Source organism: Pteronotus mesoamericanus, unplaced genomic scaffold (genome assembly GCF_021234165.1).
Source record: "Pteronotus mesoamericanus isolate MK-2021 breed Mesoamerican mustached bat unplaced genomic scaffold, CSHL_Meso_final contig_182, whole genome shotgun sequence".
Taxonomy (NCBI): domain Eukaryota; kingdom Metazoa; phylum Chordata; class Mammalia; order Chiroptera; family Mormoopidae; genus Pteronotus; species Pteronotus mesoamericanus.
The window spans coordinates 19,219,566-19,246,696 of record NW_026555078.1 but is presented as its reverse complement, the minus strand read 5'-3'; the positions used below and the strand labels follow the sequence as shown (position 1 = coordinate 19,246,696).

Genomic DNA, 27,131 nt, shown 5'->3' with positions numbered 1-27,131 from the left:
CCAGATTGTAACAAAAGGAGGACACAGGTGGAGCCTGGCAGCTGCAAAGAGAAAGAGCTGTTGAGATCCACAGAGTCTCCTTTGTGCATTCAGCTCAGTACCAGACAGTGCATGCTTGTCAGTTATTAAGGGGAGAACCACCTTGTGAAAATACAGGTAACAGCCTGGTGTGCAGAGGGCCAATGAACAGTCTGTTCCCACCATCAGGTTGCAAAAGCCTCATAGTTCACAGATTACTGGGTGGAGTACAGAGAAGGGGTTTGCTGCACTAACGAAGAATAATTAACACTAAACTAAGCACTGCTCCAGTCCCACCTAAGAAATCTTAAAAGCAAGACAAGAAAGTATCAAATACTTTTTCCAAGTAACTTGACTCTCCCCCCCCCCACCAAAAAAAGAGCTCCACAACAGTTATAGGAATAAAAAATATATTTACCCAGCAAGGTAAAATTCACAATGTCTCACATCCAATCCAAAATTACAAGACAAGTAAAGAAGGTGGAAAATATGACCTATAATAAGGGAAAAAATTAATCAATTGAAATCAAATCAGGATTGACACTGATGTTAGAATTAGCAGAAACAGACTTCTAGCCAAGATGGAGATGTATGCATATACACTTTGCCTCATCGCACGACCAAAAGAAGGACAACAACAAATTTAAAAACAAAAAATAACCAGGAATGCCAGAAAAGTCGAACTATATGGAAGTCCAACAACCAAGGAGTTAAAGAAGAAACACTCACCCAGACCCATAGGAAGCGCACCAGAAGGGCAGCCTGGGCAGAGAGGACAAACAGCAAGGCGGAGGCTGGAGGACCAGGCGGGAAAGTCATTGGCTGGCGGTCCCATATTTGTGTGCAGATAAACCGGGAGAAATAATAGGGGAGCAAGACAGACCCCAAACTCATGGTCCCAGTGTGGGAAAAGAATGCCTCAAAACCTCTGGCTGTAAAAATCTGCGGGGTATGTGGCAGCAGGAGAAACTCCCAGACTCATAAGAGTGTTCATTGGAGAGACCCACAGCATCCTAGAATGTACACAAACCAACCCATCCAGAAATCTGCACCAAAAGGGCCCAATTTGCTGGTAGGTAGCAGGGAAAGTGACTGAAAGCCAGCCAAGAGCCAAGCAAGTGGCATTGTTCCCTCTCTAAGCATACAGCAATACAATGTAGCATTGTGGGTTGCCTCGCCATGGCGAATAGTTAAAGCTCCATCCCTTAAAACTTAACAGGTATGGCAAGGCAAAGAAATAAGGCCCAAATGAAAGAACAGATCAAAGTTCCAAAAAAAGAACTAAGCAATGAAGAGATAGCCAACCTATCAGATGCACAGTTCAAAACACTGGTAATCGCAATGCTCACAGAAATGGTTGAGAATGGTCACAAAATAGAGGAAAACCTGAGGGCTACACAAAGTGAAATAAAGCAAAATATACAGGGAACCAAGAGTAAAGGGAAGGACACTGGGACACAAATTAACGATTTGGAGCAGAAGGGAGAGAGAAACATTCAACCAGAACAGAATGAAGAAACAAGGATTTAAAAAAAAAAAAAAAAAGAGGCAAGGTTTAGGAACCTCCGGGACAACTTTAAACGTTCCAACATCCAAATCATAGGGGCACCAGAAGGAGAAGAGGAAGAACAAGAAATTGAAAACTTATTTGGAAAAATAATGGAGAACTTCCCCAATCTGGCAAAGGAAATAGATTTCCAGGAAGTCCAGGAAGCTCAAAGAGTCCCAGAGAAGTTGGACCCAAGGACACACATACCAAGGCACATCGTAATTAAGTTACCCAAGATTAAAGATAAGGAGAGAATCTTAAAAGCAGCAAGAGAAAGAGAGACAGTTACCTACAAAGAAGTTCACATAACACTATCAGCTGATCTCTCACAAGAAATCTTGCAGGCAAGAAGGGGCTGGAAAGAAGTATTCAAAATCATCAAAGGCAAGGACCTACATCCAAGGTTACTCTATCCAGCAATGCTATCACTTAGAATGTAAGGGCAGATAAAGTGCTTCCCAGATAAGGTAAAGGTAAAGGAGGTCATCATCACCAAACCCTTATTATATGAAATGTTAAGAAAAAGAAGATCAAAACTATGAACAGTGAAATGACAACAACTATCAAAAACTAAACCTAAAAAACAAACTACGCAACAATTAAAACAGGAATGGAATCACAGAAATGCACATCACATGGAGGGTTATCAGGGATGAGGGGGAGGGAGGCGAAGGGGAAAAGGTACAGGGAATAAGAAGCATAAATGGTAGGTACGAAACAGGCAGGGCGAGGTTCAGAATTGTAGGAAATGGAGTAGCCAAAGAGCTTATATGTACAAAGAACAGACATGAACTGGGTGGGGGACTACTGGTGGGAGGGGTGGTGCAGGAGGGAGGGTTATAAAGAGGAGGAAAAAAATGGGACAACTCTAATAGCATAATCAATAAAATATAATTTTAAAAAATTAACAGAAATAACTTTAAAAGATACTATTTTTTCCATCTGTCCAAAAGTTAAGTAAAAACAGGATTTTTGAAAACTCAAACTTAACTTCTACAAATGACACCTACGATGTGTGAGATAAAAAACATACAGGAAGGGATTAATGTCAGACTAGGCATTGCAAAATAAAAGATTAGTACACTTGAAAATACAGCAACAGAAACTATCCAAGTAAAACCCACAAGAAAAAGGGAATGTTTTAAAAAGAAACATGGCATAGTGTGCTGTGGAACAACTTAAAACAGTAATAATATATGTGTGATTGGAGTCCCCAAAAAAGAGAGGTGGGGAAGAAAAAAATTTTAGATATAATGGCTGGAAATTTTCAAAATTTAATGAAAACCATATACCGGCAGATCCAAGCAGCTCAACCAAACTAAGCACAATAAACATTAAGAAAACTGTAACAAGACAGAACATAATGAAAATTGCCCAAAAACACTTATACAGAAAATATCAAAAGCAGCTTGAGAAAGAAGCCACGTTATAGAGAAAGAACAAAGACAAGCATGATTTCTCATCAGAAACAATGCAAGCAAGAAAACACACTGGTTCACCATCATTATAGTATTGAAAGAAATTTTTTTTTTAAACATTGTCAACCTAGATTCTATATCCAGCAAAAGAATCTTTCCAAAACAGGAGACAAACTAAAGATATTTTCGGACATACAAAAGCTGAAAGAATTATCAGCAGATCAACATTACAAAAAAAGTTAATGTTTTTTAAACAGAATGTGATACCAGATCTAAATGTGTATCTACACAAGGAAGTAAAGAGCATCACAAATGGTTTAGCACATGAGCAATTAAATGTTTTTATTATTTAAAAAAAAAATTTTTAAATCCTCACCAAGGACATGTTTATTGATTTTAGAGAGAGAGGGTGAGAGAGAGAGACATCAATGTTAGAAACATTTATCAGCTGCCACCCACATGTGCCCCGACAGGGGATTGAACCAGCAACCTATCTATGTGCCCTAAATGGGGATCGAACCCACCACCTTTTGGTGTAAGGGATGATACTTCAACCCTTAGCCACCCGAACAGGGCTATATCTAAAATATTTTAAATGATGATAGACTAAACAAAAATAAAGACAAAGTAATATGACTTTTATGCCATATGCAAAAATAAAATTTATGACAACAATTGTACAAAGGTCAAGGGGAGAAAAATAAAAGTATGCTTGTATTAGTTTCCTATTGCCATTGTAATCAACTGCCACAAATTGAGAGGCTTAAAACAATACCAATTTGTTATCTTAGAAGTCAGAAATCCAAAATTAATCTCACTGAACTAAAGGTGTCAGCAGGATGGAATTTCTTCTGTAGACTTTGGGAGAATATGTTTTCCCTCCTCTGGCTTCTAGAAGCCGCCTATACTCTGGCTTGTGGCCTCCTCCTCTGTTGGCATGTTCAACTTCTGCTTCTGTTGTTATATCTTATGCTCTGACTCTGACCCTCCTGTCTTCCTCTTCTGAAGACCCTTAGGATTACATCTGGATAATCTAGAATAATCTCCCCATCTCAAGGTCCTTAACTTAATAACATTGGCACTGTCCTTTCTAACATTTAAAAGATATTCACATACTCCCGAGATTAAGATGTGAACATCTTTGGGTAGGAGGGCATTATTCTGTTTACGAATTAAGATTGTAGATTATTTATACTATTAGTGAAGTACTAAAATATCACTTCAAGGTAAACTATAATTAAAGATACATACTGTAAACACTAACAATCACTAAAATAATAAAGCAAAGAGTTACTTAATAAGCCAACAAAGGAGATAAAATGGAATCATAATATTAATCTCCAAAAAAGAGATGGATAAATAGGAAATAGCAAAATGAAAGATTTAAATCTAACTATTAACAATAATCACATTAAATGTTAATGGTCTAAACACCAATTTAAAAAGCAGATTATCAGCCCTGGCACATGTAGTTCAGTTGACTGAGCGTTGTCCCGGCAAAGCGAAAGGCTGCCAGTTCAATTCCTGGGCAGGACATGTGTTTGGGTTGTGAGTTTGGTCCCCGGTCTGGATGCATACAAGGGGCAACCAATTGATGTTTCCCTCTCACATGGATGTTTCTCTACCTCTTTTTCTCTCTCCCTCCCCTCTCTCTGAAAATAAAGATTTTAAAAAATAATAAAAAGATTAAAAAGCAGGTTACATTACATTAGAAAAAGCAAGAAACTATATATATATTGCTTATAAAAAAATTTTTGGCATAAAGACAAATATATTAGAAGTAAAAGAATGGAAAAGCTACACCATGTTGACACTTATTCTAAAAAGAAATTATTGTGGCTGTATTCATGAGAGAAAGTTGATTTCAGAAGAATATTATAAGAAATAAGGTGATTAAATAATAGTAAAGGAATCAACTTATCAGGAGTAAAATGGGGTGCAAAGCAGGGATCCCAAAAAATATTCCACATAGCCCATGGTTGGGGGATGGGGGAAGGGGATGACATTGCAGTTAAGAGCCTTTTCATAACAATGGCAAATCAATAACATGTTAATAGTTGTGCTGCTGCCCCAGTTAAAAGGTCTGAGTTCGTATAGAGACTCAGGACAGATGTAACTGGGAAAGCTTCTACAGTGCCCGCGCGAGGCAAGTAAGCAGAGGTTCCTGTGTCACAGGGTACTCTTGCCCTAACTAAAGAGCACAGCCAAAAGAAGGTAAAAGATATGGGTGAACTGGCAAAAGTAGCACACTGGGGGGCGGGGTGGGGGGCTCTATATGAGGTTACGAAGGAAGCTCCAAGTCAGCAGGCTAACAGAGAGCGGACAGGGGCAGCCATGAAGAAGGTGGATCCCACTGTGTGGCCTGATGTAGCGAAGAAGCAGCAGTCTGTAGTGCCGGAGGAGAATTTCGGCCATGAGGCATGAGAGAGGAAGCAGCAAGCAGCTGCACAGTTTGTAGTGAAGCGGTCCGCCACAAGAGCTGGTGTGCAAGGTAGAAGCCGTGCAGGATGAGGAAAGGGTATAAGGAGGGAGCTGATGGAGCTGTACAGGAACATGCCGAACCACGCACGGATTCGTGAGAGGTGCCCGGAATGCTGAACTGTGTGTGACCAGGGAAGGCTGACTTCTGCCTCGCTGAAGGACATATGGAGAGGCCACTCTCTTGGGACATGTGCCTCCCTGGAATCCACCATGATCCAGCATTAACACAGCACATATTTTCCTGGGCTACTTACATGGAGTCTGAGGACGTTGTACCCCAGATCCTCAAGGAAAGACCTGCTGCAAGAGGACTGCAACTCTGAAACCCACAAGTGTGCCTTCCAGAGGGGATGAAGGACTTTTTGCATAGCCAGCTTAAGAACAAATAAGGATACGGGGGAACTTATGGGCATATTTTTGGATCATAGCCTGGTGGGGAGCAAGGGAAGTGCTGGGTCTCGCGGGAGAACAGGGCTCCCAGCAGGAGTGCTCCCAGCCCCCACAAGGTTGGAATCCTCTAAATAAAAACATGTTGCCTTCAACACTGATTGCTGGATCGTGTATCAGGGCGAGATGTGCATGGGCCCGGCTTTGCTCAGTTACAAAAGGACACAACAATCCTAAATATTTATGCATCTAAACAGAGGTTCAAAATATATGAGGCAAAAACTAATAGAATTGTAAGGAAAAATAGACAAACTCAAAATTACAGTAAATAATTTCAATGCTCTCTCTTGATAATTCATAGAACAAATGGACAAAAAAAAATCAGTAAGGATCTACATTTGAGCACTACTATCAACCAATATGATTTAATTGATATTTGCAGAAAATATCAACAACAGGAAAATTTACATTCTTTTTCAGACCAAAAAATATTTATCTAAGACAGACCATTTCTGGACCATAGAACAAATCTCAGTATATTTAAAAGGATTCAAGTCATACAAAGTATACTCTGGCTATAAGAAATTAAATTAGAAATAAATAACAGGCATGTCTTTGAAAATCTCCCAACTGCTTGGAAACTAAATAACACACTTTTAAATAATCTAAATAAATACTTCTAAATAATCTGTAAAAGAAGAAATCAAAAGGGATATCAGAAAATGTGCAAATTGAATGAAAATGAAACCACCATATAACCTTTATGAAATAAGGCTAAAGCAGTATTTATATTTAAAAATTTTATTTTACCCTGGCTGATGTGGCTCAGTGGATTGAGCACCAGCTGGCAAACCAGAAGGTAGCAGGTTCAACTCCCAGGCAGGGCACATGCCTTGGTTGTGGCCCAGGTTCCCCAGCTGGGGGCATGCGAGAGGCAACCAATTGACATCTCTCTGGCACATTGATGTTTCTCTCCCCCTCTCCTCCCTTCCCCTCCCTCTAAAAAGCAAATAAATAAAATCTTTCAAAAAATTTATTTTTAAATGCCTGTAGTAGAAAAGAAAAAAATATTTCTAAGTAATGACCTCAATGTCTCCCTTAAATAAGAAACAGAAGAGCAAATTAAATTCAAGCAAACAGAAAAAAATGGAAAAATTAAGATCAGATAAGAAATTATAAAATAGTAAGAAAAAATTTGAAAAACAGTTTTTTCTTTGAAAAGGTCAATAACATTGTTAAACTTCTGGTCAGATCAATCAGATAAAAAAAATTCAAATTACCAATATAAGAAATAAAAGACGATTTGCCACCACAGATTCTACAAACATTAAAAGGATAATAATTGTATGAACAACTTTCTGCAGCTAATTATTAACAACTTTGATGAAATTTTTAAAATTTCCTTTCCAAGTCACTTAACTATCAAGGTTCACTCAAGATGAAATAATCTAAAAAGCCCTATATCTAATAAAGAAATTAAAATTGTGGTTAAAATATTCCCTGAAAGAAACTGCCAGTCCAAATGGATTCACTCGTAAATGCTCCAAATATTTAAGGAAGAAATACCAATTACATATGAATTCTTCCAGAAAACTGAAAAAGAAATAATACCTCCCAACTCCTTACATGAGGCCAACATCATCACCCTTATATCTAAACTATATAAACACAAAAAATCTACACATCTATATCTCTCATAAAATATAAGAAACTATAATAAAACTTTTGCAAAATGAATACAATGATACATTAAAAAGGTAATACATCATGGCAAAGTAGGATTTATCCAAGAAATGCCAACGTCAACTTACCATTCAAAACAATCAGTGTAACTCATCATATTAACAAACCACAAAAGAAATATCATATAATAATGTCAACAGACTCAGAAAAATCAGTTAACAAAAATCCAACACCCATTCCTGATTTGTAACTCTCTCACACTAGAGATATGAGCATCCTCAATCTGATAAAGAGAAACTACAAAATAAACCTATAGCTAACATCATGCTTAATAATGAAACAACGAATGCTTTCACCTTAAGATCAGGAACATAAAGATACCCACTCTCACCACTTTTACTAAATGTTGTACTAGACATACTAGCCAGTGCAATAAACAAGTAAAACACAGATATTGAAAAGAAAAGTTTCCTTAAGACATTAACAACATACTTACCTAAGTGAAAAATGCTATGGAATCTATAGAAAGCTACTAAAACTGGTAAGTTCAGCAAGGTTGCAGAACATATGACCAATACACAAAATTAATTGTACTTCTCTATAATAGCCAAGAAAAATCAGGAATTTAAATTTTTAAAAATCCGTCTACAGTAGTTATCAAAAATATTTTAAGTACTTCAGAGATAAATCTGACAAAATGCGAAAGATCTGTACAAAAAAAATAAGTATTAATGGTAAAAATTAAAGGAGACATTAATAAATGGGGATACATATTTATTTGTAGTTTAGAAGACAATATTGAGAACTGTCAATTTTCCAAAAATTGAATCATAGACTCCAACACAATCACAATTAAAATCCCAGGTGTTTTTGTAGAAATTGCCAAACTGATTTTAAGATTCATGTGGAAGTAAAAAGGACCTCAAAGAGCCAAAATACCTTGGAAAAAGGACAAATTTAGAGGGCTAATACTATCTGATTTCAAGTTGCATTATAAAACTACAATAATCAAGACACTGAAATATTATTGTAAAGATAGACAAATCAGTGAAACAGAATTGAGAGTCCAGAAACAGATCCACATACATGTGGACATCTAATTTTTGACAAAGGTACAGTAAAGAAAGTCTTGTCTTTCCAACAAATTATGCTGAACAATTGGATATCTATCTGCAAAAAAAACTTTAATACGTACCTTATACCATATTAAAAAATTAATTTAAAATGAATCTTAGCCCTGACTGGTGTGGTTCAGTGTATTGAATGCTGGCCTGCAAACAAAAGGGTCACCAGTTCAATTACCACTCAGGGAACATGCCTGGGTTGCAAGCCAGATCCTCAGCAGGGGTGTGTGAGAGGCAACTGCACAGTGATGTTTCTCTCCCTCTCTATCTCCTTCCCTTCCCCTCTCTCTAAAAATAAATAAATAAAATCTTTTTTTTCAAGTGAATCATTGACCTTCTTGGGGAAGAAAAAACATCTTGACCAGGGTAAGCAACAATTTCCTAGATACAATGAAATCACAGTTCATGAAATAACATACTGAGAAATTATATTTAATGACAATTTAAAATACCTGCCCTTTCAAAGATACCATTAAGATAAGGAATATACAAGCCACAAACTGGAGAAAATATTTTCAAAGCATATATCAGATTAATCTCATATCTAGAATATATAAAGAACTATAAAAATTTAATAACAGAGCAAGCAATTTAAAATGGACATAAGGTTAACACCAAAGAACATATATGGATGGTAAATAAGCACATGTATAAAGATGCTCAACACCACAATTAAGGAATTCAAATTAAAACCATACCGAAAGACAACTATTTAATTGTTAGAATGGCTAACGCTTTAAAAATCAAACCATACCAAGTGTTGGTAAGAATATGAAGGAACTGGAATTCAAGTATATTGCTGGCATGAATGTAAAATGATACATCCACTCTGAAAAACAGCTTAGCAGTTTCCTAAGATTTAAAGCACACGCCTTCCTTCAATCTATCCATTACTAGGTACTTTATACCCAGGAGAAGTAAAAGCTTATGTCCATATGAATGTTTGTACACAAATGCTCATAGCAGCTTTATTTCTAATAGCCAAAAACTAGAAACAAAAACAAATCCAAATGTCCATGAACAGGTGAACAAATAAACTATTTTATAGTGATGCAATGGAATACTACTCAGCATAAAAAAGGAATGAATTATTGACATGCTAGAACATGGGTGATCTCAAAATAATTATGCTGAGTGAAAAATGTCAGACACCCAACGCTACCAAGAAATACTGAAATACATGTTATAGGATTCCAGTATAGAAAGAAAGTCAATGGATGCCTTATGGACGTGACTGCTTAAGGGTGGAGGCAAGGAGAAAGACAGGAGAGATCACAAGGGATACTTTTGAGCATCATTTTGATTACTGTAATGGTTTCACAGGTGTGAATGTCAAATCTTATGCTGTATGTGCTAAATATGTACTGTTTATTTATGTCAATAGTACTTCATTAAAGCTATAAATTTTTCATGACCAGCTGGTGTGGCTCAGTGGATTGAGTGCTGGCCTGCAGACGGAAAGGCCGTCAGTTCCATTCCCACTCAGGCCAGATGCCTGGGTTGCTCACCAGGTCCCCAGCTCGGGGCGTACAAGAGGCTACCCCAGTTGGGGGTGTGCAAGAGGCAACCAATCAATGTATCTCTCACACATTGATGTTTCTCTCCTCTTTCTCCTTCCCTTCGCCTCCCTCTAAAAATAAATAAATCATTTTTTTAAAAAGCTGGATTTTTTTTTTTTTTTAATGAAAAGGAAACCCAAGGACTTTTGCTTCTGGAAAGATGAAGTAGATATACTCTTTCATATTCCTCCCACTAAGTATAATTAAAACTCTTGGACATTGTTTATACAACAAATATAAGATACTGAAATGTAAAGAGAACAAGGCAAAACAAATAGAAACTTTTGGATCAAAGGAAAAATAGGGTGGTGAATACACCAGGTGTTTTTTGCCTTACGTATCCCAGACCAGGTTCTAGGAAAGCTGATACCCCAGAAATACCAACAAACATAGACCAATAAAAAAGCCTCAATAAAATACCGCTCTCGAGCCGAAGGACCAAGAAAGGGACATTCTAGCATGGCATCCTAACACCCTTGGCTGGACTGGTGTCACAGAAGGCCAAGTAAGGAGCCAACACTCCATGGTGACAATGGAAGTCACATGGGGAATAGCAATGAAGGACTCTTCCTCCTCCCAGTTAGCGCAGTACTGGTGGAGGCCTAGTGGGGAGATGAACTTCCCAACCCCACGCAGCAATAATGAGGTTTCCTCCCCTATCAGTATGTCAAAGACTGAGTGGCCTTTCACAACCATCTTCCAATAATGAGGGGCACCGCCTTTCCCTCATCAGCAAAGCTAGAGTCTCATAACATGGACAGAATGTCAAGGATTCAATCAAATATGCTGATACAAAGAACCAGGAAATTCTCAAGTTGAAAGAAAAAAAGACCACAGATACTAATACCAAAATGACACAAATATTAAAAATCATCTGACAAGGACTTCAGAATGGCCATCATAAAAATGTTTCAACAAACAATTATTAATACTTGAAATAAATGAAAAAATATAATCTTCGGCAAAGAAATAGAAGATACAAAGAACCAAATGGAAATTTTAGAACTGAAGAGCACGTGCACGCATACACACACTCGAAGGAAGGGCTCCACAGAAGAATGCAGAGGATAGAAGTAGTAGTGAGCTTGAAGAGAGATTACTAGAAATCACCCATTCTGAGCAACAGAGAGAGAAGAAGCTGAAAAGATATAAATGAAGTGCCTGGGGGACTTACAAGACTATAAGAAAAGAGCTAACATTTGTATCTGTGGTGTCCCAGGAGAGGGGAAAGACAGTGGGGCTAAAAATGTACTCTAAGAAATAATGGCTCAAATTTTCCCAAATCTGGCAAAACACTAATAGTAACCAACAGACTCAAGAAGCTGAATGAATTCCAAAAGAAAAAACCATGAAATCCACACCAAGATACATCAAAATCAAATTCTTGAAATTTGATAGACAAAGGAAAGAAGTCTCAAAAGCCACAACAGAAATGACACCTCACTGAAAAGGGGAAACAATGTGAATGACAGACAGCAGATGTCTCATTATAACCCATGGCGGCCTAAAGGAAGTAACAGAACGTTTTTCAAGTGCTAAAATAAAAGGACCGTCAACACAGAATTTTATAACCAACAAAAACCTCCTTCAGGAATAAAGAAAAAAAATCGAGACATTCTCAGATGAAGGAAAACTGAGAGAGGCTGTAACTAGTACATCTACTTTAAAAGAATGGCTAACAGCCCTGGTTGGTGTGGCTCAGTGGATTGAGCACTGGCCTGTGAACCCAGGGATCGCAAGTCCAATTCCCAGCCAGGGCACATGCCTGGGTTGCGGGCCAGGTCTCCAGCAGGGGGCGCGCAAGAGGCAACCACACATTGATGGTTCTCTCCCTCTTTCTGCCTCCCTTCCCCTCTCTAAAAATAAATAAAACCTTTAAAAATATAAAAGAATGATTAACAAAGCACTTAATCAGGTGAATTGTAATAAAAAAAGGTACCTTGGAACATCAGGAAGGGTTAAAATTTAAGTAAATATCAGAGATGCTTTGGCAAGTTTAATTGTTTTATAGTTAAAGCAAAAATTAATATTGTCTGATGCGGTTTTCAGTGTATGTAAATTATTTAAGACACTATAGTATAAATGGGAGAGGGTAAATAGATTTTAATGCTGAGAGGGAGAGAGAGGTGTGATTATAAAGGGGCAGTGTGAGGGAGATCTTTATGGTAATGAATTGTTTCCTATCTTAATCATGGTGCTGGTTCCACAAATCTATTCATGTGATAAAAAGGCATAGAACTAGGCATACATTTTCCCAATGTCAATTTCCTGGTTTTGCTATTGTACTGTAGTTCTATAAAATGTATGCATTGGGGGAGATTGAGTGAAGAATACAGGAGCTCTCTCTACTATGTCTGCAACTTCTCTTGTTTCTTTATTTCAAAATAAAAGTTAATTAAAAATACAAAGAAATTAGCCGCAACTGGTGTGGCTCAGTGAGTTGAGTGCCAGCCTGCAAACCAAAGTGTCACCCATTCGATTACCAGTAAGGGCACATGCTTGGGTAGCAGGCCAGGTTCCCCATACGGGGCATGCAATTAGCAACCACACATTGATGTTTCTCTCCTCTCTTTTTCCTCCACTTCACCTCTCTAAAAATGAATAAATAATATCTTTAAAAAGAAAATATATAAAATTACAAAAAAAAGCAATACTTAATAAGTGAAAGCAAATAAAACAAATAAACCCAAGCACATTAAACATGTTTATAGAACAACACAGGAACTCTTTCAAGTGACCTTAAAACACAGTAACTTAAATCTACTTTATTTTTTTCCTAAAGATTTATTTATTTTTAGAGAGAAGGGAAGGGAGGGAGAAAGAGAGGAAGAGAAATATCCACGTGTGAGAAATACATCAATTGGTGGCCTCTCACACACCCCCAACTGGGGACCTGGCCTGCCCACAAGCCAGGCATGTGCCCCGACTGGGAATGGAACCAGCAACCCTTTGGTTCACAGGCAGGCACTCAATCTACTAAGCCAAAGCCTGGACAACTCTACATTAATAGGAAATACCCTAAGGACAAAAAGAAAGAGAAATCTTAAACCATTTTCAGTAATTATTGGTAGTTCCATTTTGTTCTGATACTGTTGTGTGTATATTATGGAATAAAACAAGTAATTATGTTAGCATCATTAAGAGCCAGGATTTTTTTTTAGCATGGGAGAAAGGAAATACAAAATTAAGAGTTAAGGCACAACTGTGTAAAACTGAATTAAGTGAAAACTATCAGTATTTCATATTGTATTTTCTCTTTAAAAAATAAAAAATTATATTTCTTAGTTCTGTTCACTGTGAAGCTCTGGAAGCAATGAGCAACCCAGGATCAACAAGCACCACCAGCTTATCACCCCTTAATAACAATTCCTACAAAAAGGAAATAGGGTTCCTTAGAGAAATAGCTGATGGGAGGTCTGGGGCAGTAAGTGCTTAAGATGGGCCTGAAACATTTGTTAGGATAACAAAAAAGCTATCAGAAACTATTGAAGTTGTTTCAAAATACCAGCACTGGCCAAAACCCCTCCTGGTCAAACCCCTCCTTAACCCCTCCTGGTTGAGTATCAATTGGAACAATAGCTAATCGCTTAAAAATGATTCCACTATGTTTAAACCTGTGAATTCACAATAATATCCCCAAAAAACAAAAAATATCCTATTGATCACCTTTGGAGAATACTAGGGAACCAACTCATTATTTTAAAAACTGGTAAATAAATGGGGGAAATTATTTATCCTGCCTTTCATATATGAACAGTACCTCAAAATAATCAAAATTTTAATGATGTTTCTCTTTATACAAGTTGTAGAGCTGCCCTGGGTGGTGTGGCTCAGTGAATTGAGCACTGGCTTGAGAACCAAATGATTGCCGCTTCAATTCCCAGGCAGGGCACATGCCAGGGTTGCAGGCCAGGTCCCCAGTAGAGGGTGCATGAGAGGCAACCACACATTGATGTTTCCCTCCCTCTCTTTCTTCTTCCCTTCCTCTCTCTCTATAAATCTATATACATAAAAGAAGTTGTAGCGCTAATAAATGAAGAAATAATGAGAGTCTCAAATGTCACCTTTTTGTGACCCTTAGTGGAATAAAGGATCTAGGCAATTATCACCAAGGGCTGCTAACATAGGAAAAAAAGTGTTCACTAGGCTGCAGAAGCCTCCTGATGAAAATACTTAGGAATTTTTTGCCTAACCAATTGAACCTAAATCTGAGGAAGTCTATGGATCTAACTTACCAATTCACAGAAATAATACCATGGCGATGCAATCAGAAAATCCGTACTCTGGGAAACTCTACAGTGCACACAACAAAGTTTCTCCCACAAGTAGTGTGGGGTGTGGAGGGTAAGCGATCTACAGATTTAAAGAGACTTAAGAGACATATCAGCCAGTTGCAATGAAGGGATCCTATTTGGATCCTGATTTAAACTACAGGGGAAAATAAATGTTACCCTGGCTGGTGGGGCTCTGTGGATTGAGAGCCAGCTTGTGAACTGAAAGGTCGCTGGCTTGATTCCCAGTCAGGGAACACGCCTGGGTTGTGAGCCAGGTCCCCAGTTGGGGGCGTGCGAGGCAACTGATCGATGTATCTCTCATACACCAATGTTTCTCTGTCTTTCTCCCTCCCTTTCCCTCTCTCTAAAAATAAGTAAAATCAATCTTTAAAAAAAGAAACAGCCCTAGCTGGTGTGGCTCAGTGGACTGAGCGCCAGCCTTCAAAGCAAAGGCTCACTGGTTCAACTCCCACTGTAGGGCACAGGCCTGGGTTGTGAGCCAGGTCTCCTGCAGGGGGCGTGCAAGAGGCAACCACACATTGATGTTTTTTTCCCTCTCTCCCTCCATTCCTCCCTCCCTTCTCCACTTTAGAAATAATTTTTTTAAATCTTTAAAAAAAGAAATAAATGTTGATCAAATATTTGATGGTACTTAAGTTTTACTGTTAACTTGGAGCTTCAATAGCTATTGTGGTTGTGATTTTTTAAAGTCTTTACCATTTAGAGACATATACTGAAACATTTACAGACCAAAAAAAAAGTAGATTTCATTTGCTTCAAAATAACCTGAGATCAAGGATAGAAGTAGGAGGAAAGTGCAAATATAACAACATTTGCCATAAATTGGTCATTGTTGAAGCTGGGTGATAAATACATGGAGATTCATTTTACTATTCCCTCTGCTTTTGTATGAGTTATAATAAAGGTTTTTAAAATATTCCCATATAGCCCTGGCTAAGTGCAGCTCAGTAGACTGAGCACAGGCCTGCGAACCAAGGGGCCACCAATTCGACTGCATCAGGGCACATGCCAGGGTTGCAGGCCAGATCCCCAGCAGGGGGCGCGCAAGAGGCAACCACACATTGATGTTTCCCTCTTTCTCCTTCTCTTCTTCTCTCTCTAAAAATAAACAAACAAGCCCTTATAGAGCCAGAAAACTGCATTCCTACAGCTGCTTCCCTAATCTCCATCCATTGGGCTTTATTCTTTTCTCTGGAGCCCATAAGACTGGTGTCATAGTAACAGCAATACCAATAGCCAGCATTTTTGGAACATATACTACATGCCAAACGCATGAGCTTTTTTAGTGACTTTCCATATTTAATCCTGACAAAATCTTTAAGTAGGTACTATTATTATCCCCATTTTAGAGATGAGGAACCAGAGGGAGTGGGGTGTGATGACAAAGCCTAAGCTACACTAACACCCGAGAGTAAAACATGAAGATAACTACCCTCAGTCTTCTCTCTTCGGGGCTAAACATCCTTCGCCCCCTGTCGAAGTGGCTTCAAGGCCCCACACCAGTCAACAGCTATAAGGCAATTGTGTTTCTCGGAAGAACCCCTGGCCGCTGAACAGCTTTCCCCACCCCGACTTGTGCTGTGTCGAAATTTCCAAAGCAGCTCTGGTCCTCCCCCCACCCAAACCAGGCACCCAAGTGTGTGCACGTCCCAAGGGGTGACTTGACTCACCTGGGCCTCGGTGCCTCTTCTCCATCCATATGTAGCAGTTGTTCTGGGCCACCCCAGTCTGCGAGTCCAAGAAGGGGAGCCGCACACTGCGCTCCGCACACAGCCGCGAGTTGTAACTCCGGCAGTGCTCAATGGCTTCCTTGTAGAACTGGTCCCCGAGCCTGCCAGGAGATAGAGAGCGGAGCAATGAAGTCAGGGAAGACTGACACACAGCCGGAGGAAACCGATGCCATGCATCCACCTCCCTGGGAAGATCTGCAGTTTTATAAAAACTAACGAGCACCAAGGACCTAGCCGACAGGCAGAATTCACCCTGGTGCCAGGACTCCACCAGGTTCTATTCCCCGTACCAAACCCACCAAGGAACTTAGAAACCACTTCGACAAAGAACCTAGGGCCCCAAGAATAAACTGAGGATTAATAAACAGAGACCTCATTTAGAATGGAGTCGGATGCCTAGAGGTGAGAACGCACGCAAGCAAGTCCTCAGCGGACACTACTCGCTCACGCAGGAAGTGAGGCTGCTCTACTGCCACAGGAAGTGACACGACTTTAATACCTCCGCCCGGAAGATCCTTCTTCGCCGGCGACAGCTCAACCAATGGGAGGCTGCCACAACTCAGTCCATTAAAAGTCACAAGGCTTCGAATGTTCAGTTTCCGCCAATGGACTCTTCCTTTAACAACAGCCCCACCCAAGTCCATAAAGGTTCCTCTCCTGCGTTTCTCTTGGACTTGTGCGCGATTCACCGTTAGGCGTTGCCGATTCTTTTGTGGCTTCCGAACGAACCGACTTTGCTGGCTATTTTTTAAGATGAAAAAAATCACCAGTAATAGCCCCGGTTCTAGGAAGCAGGAGGTGCCACTTCACACTAGAGGTAGCTCTGAAACAACTTTCTACAGGGGATCTAAGGGACATCAGGAGTCTAGAGCGCCCTTATTAACATTGCCGGTTAGAGAACTGTTCTCAGTATTTGCCAGCAGAGTCAGTCTAGAATGAACCCAAATCACCCGCAGAGATGCACTGATTTCCATTACAATAGAAGAGAAACACTCCAAATAAAAGACTAGAAGGGCAGAGAAAACATCCATAAAAGGAGAGCCATTATGGTGGAAGAAGGAGAAGAGGGGCATACACCAGTCTTTTAAAACTACGCATTTTAAGAAAAATAACTTTCTGATAGAAAATAAAAGCAGCACTTAAAATAATAATAGTTGAATTTTGAACTCAAAATAATTCAATTCAAAACCTAGAAAGACCTTTCTGGTTTTCAGGAGTGGTGATCTAATAATTTAGCACAGTAAATTGAATATTCCTGAATTTGTGTATCCTTGAACATGTGATGATACTAATTTTAAGATAGTATCCTTTTCAAAAGCCAAAAATATAATATTGATAAAAACTGATCAAATGTAAAGCACACACTTGAAACTAATATAAAAAAATATTAATGTCAGCCGTAATTTAAATTTTTTTTTAGGCCTGAGCAGTGTGGCTCACTTCGTTAGGCATCATCCTAAAAAGGGAAGGGTCACTGGTTTGATTCCCAGTCAGGATGCATGCCTGGGTTGCAGGTTAGGTCCAGGTCAGGGCACAAGCAAGAGGAAACCAGTTGATGTTTCTCCCTCATGTTGAGGCTGCTCTCCCTCCCCTTTCCCCTCCCCTTCCCCTCTCTCTAAAAAGAAATAAAATCTTAAAAAATAAATATATAGCTTTAATTTTTAAAGTGATTGCAATAATATGCATCTTGCCTACCAAATTAATAAAGAGTAAAACTTTTTAATGTAAAATCATCAATGAGATCAAATACCTAACCAATGAAAATCAGGCAGGTTAATAAATGGCTAAAGAAATACAAATATAATAACATAACCACTGCCAGGTAAACTTGAGCCTCTTTGTGGAGAGGAGGAGGAAAAGACAGGAAGGGAAGAGCCCCAGGATTGCAGGGCCAAAGGGAGAATCAAGTAGCTCATTTTGAAGCGACATTATGAATGTTCCTTTGTTTTGGTTCTATGTAGATTTGAAAAGCCAAAATCAGGGAGGGGAAGTCACTAAGTTAAAAATAATATATTTCTTAACCAAAATGTTTAGAGGAATAAAGCAAGCAAATTTTAAATGAATTTTTCTATATTTTTATTAAAAGTCTATGTGTCAGAGTCTACGTAAGAGTTTCAGCAAATTTTTCATTCTGGAAGGATACAATCATTGCAGATTCTGAGCATCTTTTGGAAATTACTTATTGACAAGTCCCCCCTTTTGTTATTTTTTTTTTAAGCCCTTTGCTTCTTTTTCACCTCTGAATAGCTTCACTCTCAAAAGGCAGGCATAATGTGCTCAGAAAGTGTCCTAGCAGTTGCAAACCAAACTGTAATCAAATTATAATAGTCACACAGCTGGAACTGAATTGGGGAGGGGGATGAAAACCCATTAAAATGCTATAAAACGGAACAGCACATATGCTGATGTAATCAAGGTTGGTAACAAGGATCATGAGATTGATCAAAAATAAAGAACCATTTCCTACAAAGTGTTCACATCTGTGTCCCACCAGTTTAAATGTCTCCTTCTGCTAAAGCAATGCAGCTCAGTGTAACAGAACTTATTTTTTAATTGTACTTTTTTCCATTACCATTTAGCTCCCTTACACTCCCACTCCCCCCTCCAAATCACCACACTGATGTCCATGTCCGTGAGATCTTTTTCTTTTTTGCTCAGTCCCTCCACCCTCCACCCTCAGCTGTCATCTGCTAAGAAAGCTCTTAGCAGAACTTTCACAGGCAGCTCAGCCCAGGCAAGATGACACAGCCTGGCTAGGGTGTCTTGGATGCTCCGGCTCCCCTCCACTAAACAGTGACCAGCCACACCACACTGCTGAGAACTGACAAGAACACGTAACAGAGAGGTGTCCGATGTGAGAAACAGTTAACTGTTTTCCCACGATCTTCGGACAGACTGCCAAAAAAGATGTTAACTACTCCAACCCCAGAAATTCTGCTAACAGATAACTCGTTTAAAAAAGAAAAAAAATTGTACACTAAAACTCATCGACTGGAGAGAAGAGGGTTTTCATTTTCAAAACAAACTTGTGGAAGCCAAAAGAAAAGAAATCTATAGTAGGCTCTCAAATTAGACTTTTCCTGACATGCTCAAAACTCATTTCCAACAGCTTCAATCCAAAAGAGAGGCATAAGAAAGTGAACTTGCTGAAAATGAAAAGTGAGGTTGGCCAAGTCCCGTGCCCCACACGGAATGGAACAAGAAAGTCAAACAAAGTGGCGCACTGAGTGAAAATTAATTTCATCTTAAATACTTTCCACTTTCATAACATGCAATGTTATTAGTAACAGGCATGCTGGGGGTGTATTTTTTAATGTAATCTTTGTGTGAATAATACCTCCCTTATGTAAACAGAAAAGACTTTCTGGGGACTGGAACAACTGTATCAAAGACTGAAGCTGCAAAAATGTGACATCCAACACCCTCTCTGCCATCGTCTCCAGGGAATTCAGTTTTAAACAGACCAGGCGTTGGCAGAGATTTGGAAACAAAATGTAAAGCCTTTTTCAAGTTATGGGAAGAGAAAAGAGACTTGAACGTCCTTGATAAATTCAAGCGCCTCTTCTCCGAAAGTCAATTAGCCAACATCTTCACAAGACTCTCTCTGCTCTCTGGAAGAAAATAATGGCCAGGTCTCCCTAACCTGTGGAAAGCAATTTAAACAGAAGGACAGACAAATGTCCTTTTCAATATGCTATTTCTTTAAAAAATACCCCACAGTGATAGGATCCTAGGGGTGACATTTGCATTTAAGTCGCAAGGGGCAGAGGAAGCAAGGAAAGGCTGGGAGCAAATGATTCTCGGACTCTAGAATGGCTCGTTTTGTGGAGTGGTGACCAGCACGCCCCAGGCTGGGTCAGGCACAGCCAAGCCTCAGCCATCGTCCGTCTGCACCAAACCAAGAGGGCTGCCACTTCCATGGGATGATAGATGTCTCGGGCTGGCGCGAGGCAGAGTAGAATGATGTTCTCATCAGCAACTGACTTCAGGCTACTCAAGACTGCAATCAGAAGGGGAAAAGGCAAGGGGAACAAATTGCTGGGCTCTCTGCCAGAACAGGAACCCCGACTCGGACCAGGGCTGGCTGCCTGGGTCTGGGGCTCCATGAGGAGTGAAATCCCTCAGGGATCCCACCTGGAGTGAAAGTAGCCATCCTACCTCTGAGGGTGCTCCTTGAGCCTATCAGTGAATGAATGAATTCCAGGGGCCAAAGAAGAGTCACAGTGGAAAAATGAGACTTCTCCAAAATGAATTCCAACTAGGCTCTGTGATTTTCAGAACCCATAACACACGCATACAGCCCTGCAAGACTCCAGCTCCTCTTTTCCTCACACTTCCGCCTCCCTCTCTCAAGACCTGGCTTGTTCTTGTACATTCCATTCCTGAGCTGACTCCCAGTCCCTGCCCTCCAAACCACACACCTGGGGCCCCTTGCTCGTCACTGTCCCTCTGGTCCTGTGTTCTGACCCAAGGACGGGTGTCGTGCCTTACTCCAAATACCTGTCCAACAGCAAATTCCTCATCTCCTTCCAGAGCCTGCTCCCTCCCCCTGTCTTCTTCCTTCCTGGGCTGAGGGTGGGGAGACCTGAGAAACACTGCTCCGTCTCCCCGGCAAGCTGTCCTTGGTCCTTCATCGCATCTGGCACTGAATTCATTCATTTCTTAGGGAGTTGTCCCTTTTTCTCCATTCCCACTGCATGGCCACAAGTCCCCTTTGACTGTAAAAAGGGACCTTGGCCCATCACAGCTATTTGTGCACAAAAACAGAGCCAAGCAGAGATAAACAGAAGCCTGGCCCGCAGCAGAATTTCTGTCCCCTCCTTCCCCTAGAGGCGCCTCTTTTGTAGGTAGGCACCTGGGTTTTCTGCTGCCGTACTTGGCTTCCCATACTTCCACATCTGCCCCCAATAGGCTAACTTCCTCCTGTTTACATTGACACGTGTTTAACTCTAACGTGGCATGGAAAGCCAGCTCCCATTTATGTAGTGTTTTATACCTAGCAAGAGGGGGGCAATACTGGGCAAGGAGGGGGACCTTTTTTATTTTCCTCATAGTTACACTGTCCCTAGAGCTGCCCTTGAAACAAAGCCAAGTCTAGAGTTTGCTATGGACTGAATTATGTCCCCCCCCAATTCATATGTTGAAGCCCCAACCCTCGTTGTTATGGTATTTGGAGATGGAACCTTTGAAAGGTGATTAGGTCAGAGCCCTCAGGAAGGGGTTACTACCCTTATAAGAAGAGAAATATCTCTTTCTCTCCACCCCCGCCCCCCTGCCCTCCACCCCCATGTTTAGAGGCAGCTTGAGAACAGCCACCTTGCCAGCCAGGAAGAAAACACTCAGCCTTCACCAGAACTAGACCACGTTGGCACCCTAATCTCAAACTCCCCAGTCTCCAGAATTGTGAAAAGTAATTGCCTATTGTTTAAGCCACCCAGTCTATTGTTATTTTGTTATAGCAACTAAGACAGTGTTTCTGATATTTAAAATAGGAAAGGGTACTAGGTGATGAGTAAGAGAGAGATTCCAATCCCCTTCCTCTCTCATCCTTTCCATCTTCTTCCAAGACAATACTGCTACTATTAATAATATCAATTTCAACTCAATTCATTGTTTAGTATTTGTCTTCCCTGACTAGACTATAAGCTCCAGGGGGCACCACCCCAGTTGCGCTGCATACCTGGCTTTTTATTCATTCACCCCCAGCATCCAGTACAGAGACCAGCACACAGCAGGCGCCTAATTAAGTCTTTGCTGAATTGCTTTCAACAACTCCTACACCACTCACCTATAGCGGGTGTTTGAATTACAGTGGCAAAGCATAAGCTACATGCATGGGCGTGGTCTTCTGGGTTCTTTGCACATATAGGTTGGTGATTTAGAGTGCATGGCTGTCTACCCGCAACTTTAGGGAGAAAACGGGAAAACATCTGCAATCATTCCCATTTAGTTCAGCTCCTGGTTTACCGCGGCAATCTCCTGACTTCCGTCACTGTAGCATTTTTCCTACCCATCCTAACAAAAAGAAATCTCCCTCAAACCCAGCTTGTAGTCCTTCACTTCTCAGTACAGTAGCCAAAGTGGCTCCCAATATTGTCCACATTCCTCTACCTCGCTGCCAAGGCCCTTGCGGAGCTTTGGGGGGTAGAGGGAAAGGACAGAGACTTGGAATCAGGCAGATCTGAGTCCAGCTCCACCTCTTACTTACTGGCTGCACAACCCTGAGGCAAGTTATTTACCCTCCCTGAGCTTAAATTCTACTTCCCACAATATGGATACCGTAAGGCCTACTTCAGGTATGTGAGAGAATTAAGTGAGATAGAGCCTCTAGCACACAGAGGGGAATGCCTATGATCAGTGGTAGCTCTTTTCTCCTTCCCCCAAAGAGTAGTATCTTGGCAGACTTACGAATGACCCTCTCTGCCTGAGCAGGTCAATGCCTTCCATGTGACGCACAGACACACCACACCCACTATTGCAGTGTCTTAAAGCTCTTAGGTGACCGCCCCCCCTCCCCCAACTCCGTCCTAAGACAGGAAGCAGCAGGGTGGCCAAGGTTGAACATCAGGCATCCAGGAGAACACGATAGTTGTTGCATGATGATCCCAGAAGTCTGAAGCCTGCCCCAAATGAACTGACATCACCTGGTTTGTTTGTCACTCTGTCCCCAAGCCCAGCACTAAACTTGCCATATTGTATTGAATGAAGAATGAATGTATGAATCCTCATCTAATCTTTCCACATATGAAGCAGACAGCCCTACCCCTGGCCTCCCAACAAAATACTTCCTGCCACCTAGAATTCTGGCCTCTGCCCTTGGTCTGGGTGGGTTTACCCTATTCAAGGGCTGACTGAGTCCTGCCTGTTCTTTCTAGCCTCCCAGTTATCACTGCCAATCACACTTGACCTCTGCCTTCTCTGAGCTTCCCAAGTGTTTCACTTACGTTTGGCCAGTCTGAACTGCCCTCCTCACCTCTCCCCATCCAACTAGATTATAAGCATCTTGAAAATAGGGACTAAGAGTTACATTTTTCTGGGCCACTCAACCAAGCATAGCGCAGGAAGTCAGAAGCACGTGATAGATACAAATTGCTTAATTGGAACGCCATGCCATCCTCAGCAAACTAATGGAAGCTTCACAGTTGAGAGAGGCCTGGGACACTTTAACTTTCTCCATATGAAAATGAGGTGAGTACTGGCTGGTGTGGCTCAGTGGATTGGGCCTACAAACCAAAAGTTCACTGGTTCGATTCCCGGTCAGGGCACATGTTTGGGTTGCGGGCCAGGTCTCCCTTGTGAGAAGCAAACAGTGTTTCTCTTTGAATATCACTGTTTCCCTCTCTTTCTCCCTCCCTTCCCCGCTCTCTGAAATAAATAAATAAAAGCTTTTAACCAAAAAAAAGAGAGAAGAAGAAAAGACAAGAGAAGAGAAGAAAAGAAAGGAAAAGAAAATGCAGTGAGCCTGATGTTATCTGACTTCTCCGGAGCACAGGAGTAAGCATCTGGAAACGAATATCCTAAAGGTTCAAATCCTACTGAATTTCCTCCAAAAAGTTCACTTCAGCTCTTGAGTTTTGCTCATTTCTCCATCTATAATATTCATGCCATTCTATAAGACACAGAACATTCTCCTTCTCTGAACTTCAAAAGGTCAGTGGATAGTGCATTCTGTCCTCGGACCCACCCCTGGAAGACAAGCTTCTCCTCCACTGAAGCAGGAAACCATTCTTTGCTTATCAAGAATGCCATCGCCCTACCCTCCAGAAGAATGAATGGCCCAGGGCATTGTATCGTAAATTTTGGTTTGTATCAGAATCCATGGGGGCAGGGAGTGGGGCTGTGAAATGTCAATTCTGGAGGCTTGAGATGGGATCCAGACAGCTGTATTTTTGACAGCTGGCCCAGTGATTTTGAGAAATATCAAATTGGCTTATCTAAGGACAGTTCCCGAACCTCCAAAGCAAGGGCAAGGGCAAGAGGGCTCTGAGAGGCTCCTGGGCCATGTTTTAATGGCAGAGCTGGAAAGCCCAGTTACTGACTTGAACTTGGCTGGTTTTGTTCCTGTGGGGAACTTTTTCAGGCAGATGAGGTAGATTAACCTGGAAGCACTAACCTGTAGCAGACTAGTCCCACAGAAATCCTCATCCCTAACGAAACATCTAAAGGGCCTTGTCAATGTATCCTTAGGAGTGGTCACTCTGACCTTTGTAACATTACAGGAAAGGCACATTAGGGACAAGGGCATTGCCTTGCAAAAGCCAAGTCGGATGAAGAATTTGAACCCTAAAACTCCCATCATGACTTAAATGCCACTCAGTCTGACGTTCAGTCCTGCTAAACTCAATAAATCCCTTTTGCGGCATCTACTCTGGCGAAGACTTTTCAGGGACTTATTATGCAAAGCTACCTAAGCAAGACGGAATTTATATTGAACCTGGCCATGATTTCTGAGCTGCCACTGGGTGTTCTGATGACATACAAAACTCAGGGCTGAAGACAAGGGGCTGCCAAGGACAAGAGGCTGGAGGCAGGAGAAAAACAGTGGGATTCCTTCCAATAAATAACAGGGGCACAGAGGGGTCAGAAAAGGGGGATGTTCTGGGGAGGAAGAAGGCTTTTCTACTGTCCAAGGTTTGCCTTCCAAATGGCATCCAGACGTGACAAAATAAATCTCTCCTCCAGAGACTAAAAAATGTGTAGAATGCAACCAACTTCCAAAAGTTGTTAAAAAAAAAAATTACACTGTTTTATCTAGGGTGGAGCATACCTAGAAAGAAAACACACACACACACACACACACACCCTCATCACAGAAACTTCATTGATTGAAAAATATTTTTACTTTCCCTAGTTTAAAGCCTGAGTCCTTTCTGAAACCCCAACTATGAGCTGGGCACCAGTATGGTATCCACTGGGCGTGATTGCCAGAGAAGCACACCATTGATCAGAGACAATTCTTGGACAAACAGATCCTCAGACCCCATCTTTGCTGCTGGAATCTAAGAGCCTCGGTGCTGTCTTCTCCTGTGAAGGGAATATTAGTCTGGCATTTAAAACACAACCACAGAGAACAGACTTCTGTAGTCAATTCTCAACACAGCAGACCAAATGATCTTTTTACATTGAAATCAGGTCATGGCATTTTCCTCCTTAAATCCCTCCCCGATGACTTTCATTGCACTCAGAATAAAATCTGAAACACTTCTTGTGGCCCCAGGTCCCCAGACTGTCTGGCCATGCCCACCTTTCCCACTTCCTGGCCCCTTTGCCTGCCGGGCTCCATCCTCACTGCACTTCTTTCTGTCTCTCCAGTACACAACCATCATTTTGCCTCAGGACCTTTGCATATGCTATTCCCTCTTCCTGGCACACATTTCTCTCAGGTTTTCTTGTGGTTGGCTTTTCTTCCTCCTACTTCACTCCCACTCTAGCCCTTGCTATCTCATATTCTCTTTTTTTTTCCATAATACTTAACACTTCCAAATTTTTCCTCCTTTTTTTCTCTTTGCCTGCTGATTATCTCTACTTAACAAAATTGTGAGCTCTCTGAGACCAGAGTCTTTCTTTCTTTTGTCTACCACTGGATCCAGTGACCGAACCCAGGATCCGGCACGTAGGAAATCCAGGCCTACTTGCAACAGACAGCTTGGATGGTACGGAAGCCTGCCTTCCAGAGGGCAAGAAGGTCAGTGCTGGGAGAGGCCCCCAGCACAGGGAGTGAGATTCACTCTGCCACCTTCTCCCTTCTGATCCTGCCCAACATGCTCACGATAGTGGATTAGGGACCCGCTCCACTTGCTCACAACCCTACAATGCCACATACACGCCCCAAAACCTGGAGAGAAGTGGGGCCAAGTGGGTAAAATGATGCCATTTGCACATCAGCCACTCCTTACTATGCCCCCAAAGGGCATTCCAGGCCGGGTATTGCCACTATAAACTAGTAGGACCAGAGGATGGTCCCCAACATACCCACTCCACTTTCCTTAAAGGGGTCTCTCTGAATAAACCTCTTCTGTATGTTCTTTTTCAGAGAGCTGATCCATGTCCTCTCCCAGAGCCCCAAGCCTACGGGTAGTGGCAGGGACAGGAGCAGGGTGGGGGTGGGCAGGCACTGCTTGACGGGAAATCAATGGGAACTTGAAGGTCATCCGGAGGGCGCTGTCTCCCCATCATGCACCTGCTGGGATGGGATTTGTGGTCCTGACCTTGCTTGGGGGCCTCTGCCCTTCTGTCAGAGTTGGTTAAGATCAGCCCATAGAAGCAAATGCCCTGCAGACCAAGTGATCTCCAGGCGTCCTTCTGAGGGACATCAAGCCGAACAAAGAAGCACCGAGTCTCATTTAACCTGCCACAAGGTTCAGAGTCACCCCAATCTCTCTTGGCTGCCTCCCATGCAAACTGTCTCGGGCCTGCTGTTTTTTGAGACACACACTTGTAAACCTTGTAATAAGGACAGTTTAACAAAGCCAGGCTGACCAAGAGGCTGGTCATGTCCCCAAGTTTACGTTCTCTGGTCGAAATGGTAAAAAATATCCTAGGAAACTAAGGAGACGAAAACAAACAAAAAAAGGTAAATTCACCCTAGAAATAGTAAGTCTGCCCTCGTAGCCTCTACATTCAAGATAATGACAAAGGACACCACACCTCCATATTGCTTAAGGGAGGTCTATTCTTCCCATCCCAACATCTATAAGGGGAACGTGACTCAATTTAGAATCTGGTCCTCCTTTCCTCATGAACCCAAGTTCCCTCCCTTATTTCTTTCCTTCCTTCCTTCCCTTCCTCTCATGCCTTTTCCCCTCCACAGTCTTCTTCCCCCAGTATTTCCACCTCAGCAAGAATCACTGAACATACTGGTCAGGGGCAAAGCATTCAGCCCACATC

The 27,131-nt window shown here is 41.3% G+C and overlaps 1 protein-coding gene across 2 annotated transcripts in view; it reads right to left on the bottom strand.

The window, feature by feature from the left end:
* Window positions 1-27,131, bottom strand: part of DPF3 (double PHD fingers 3) — a 240,227-nt gene that overhangs the window by 128,251 nt on the left and 84,845 nt on the right. For both annotated transcript variants that reach the window (XR_008528628.1, XM_054567332.1), the window contains exon 2: window positions 16,185-16,345. Coding sequence is in view for 1 of the 2 variants with exons in the window: in XM_054567332.1 (XP_054423307.1) it covers window positions 16,185-16,345 (161 nt within the window). In the remaining variant the exon portion in view is untranslated. The remainder of the gene's footprint in view (window positions 1-16,184; window positions 16,346-27,131) is intronic.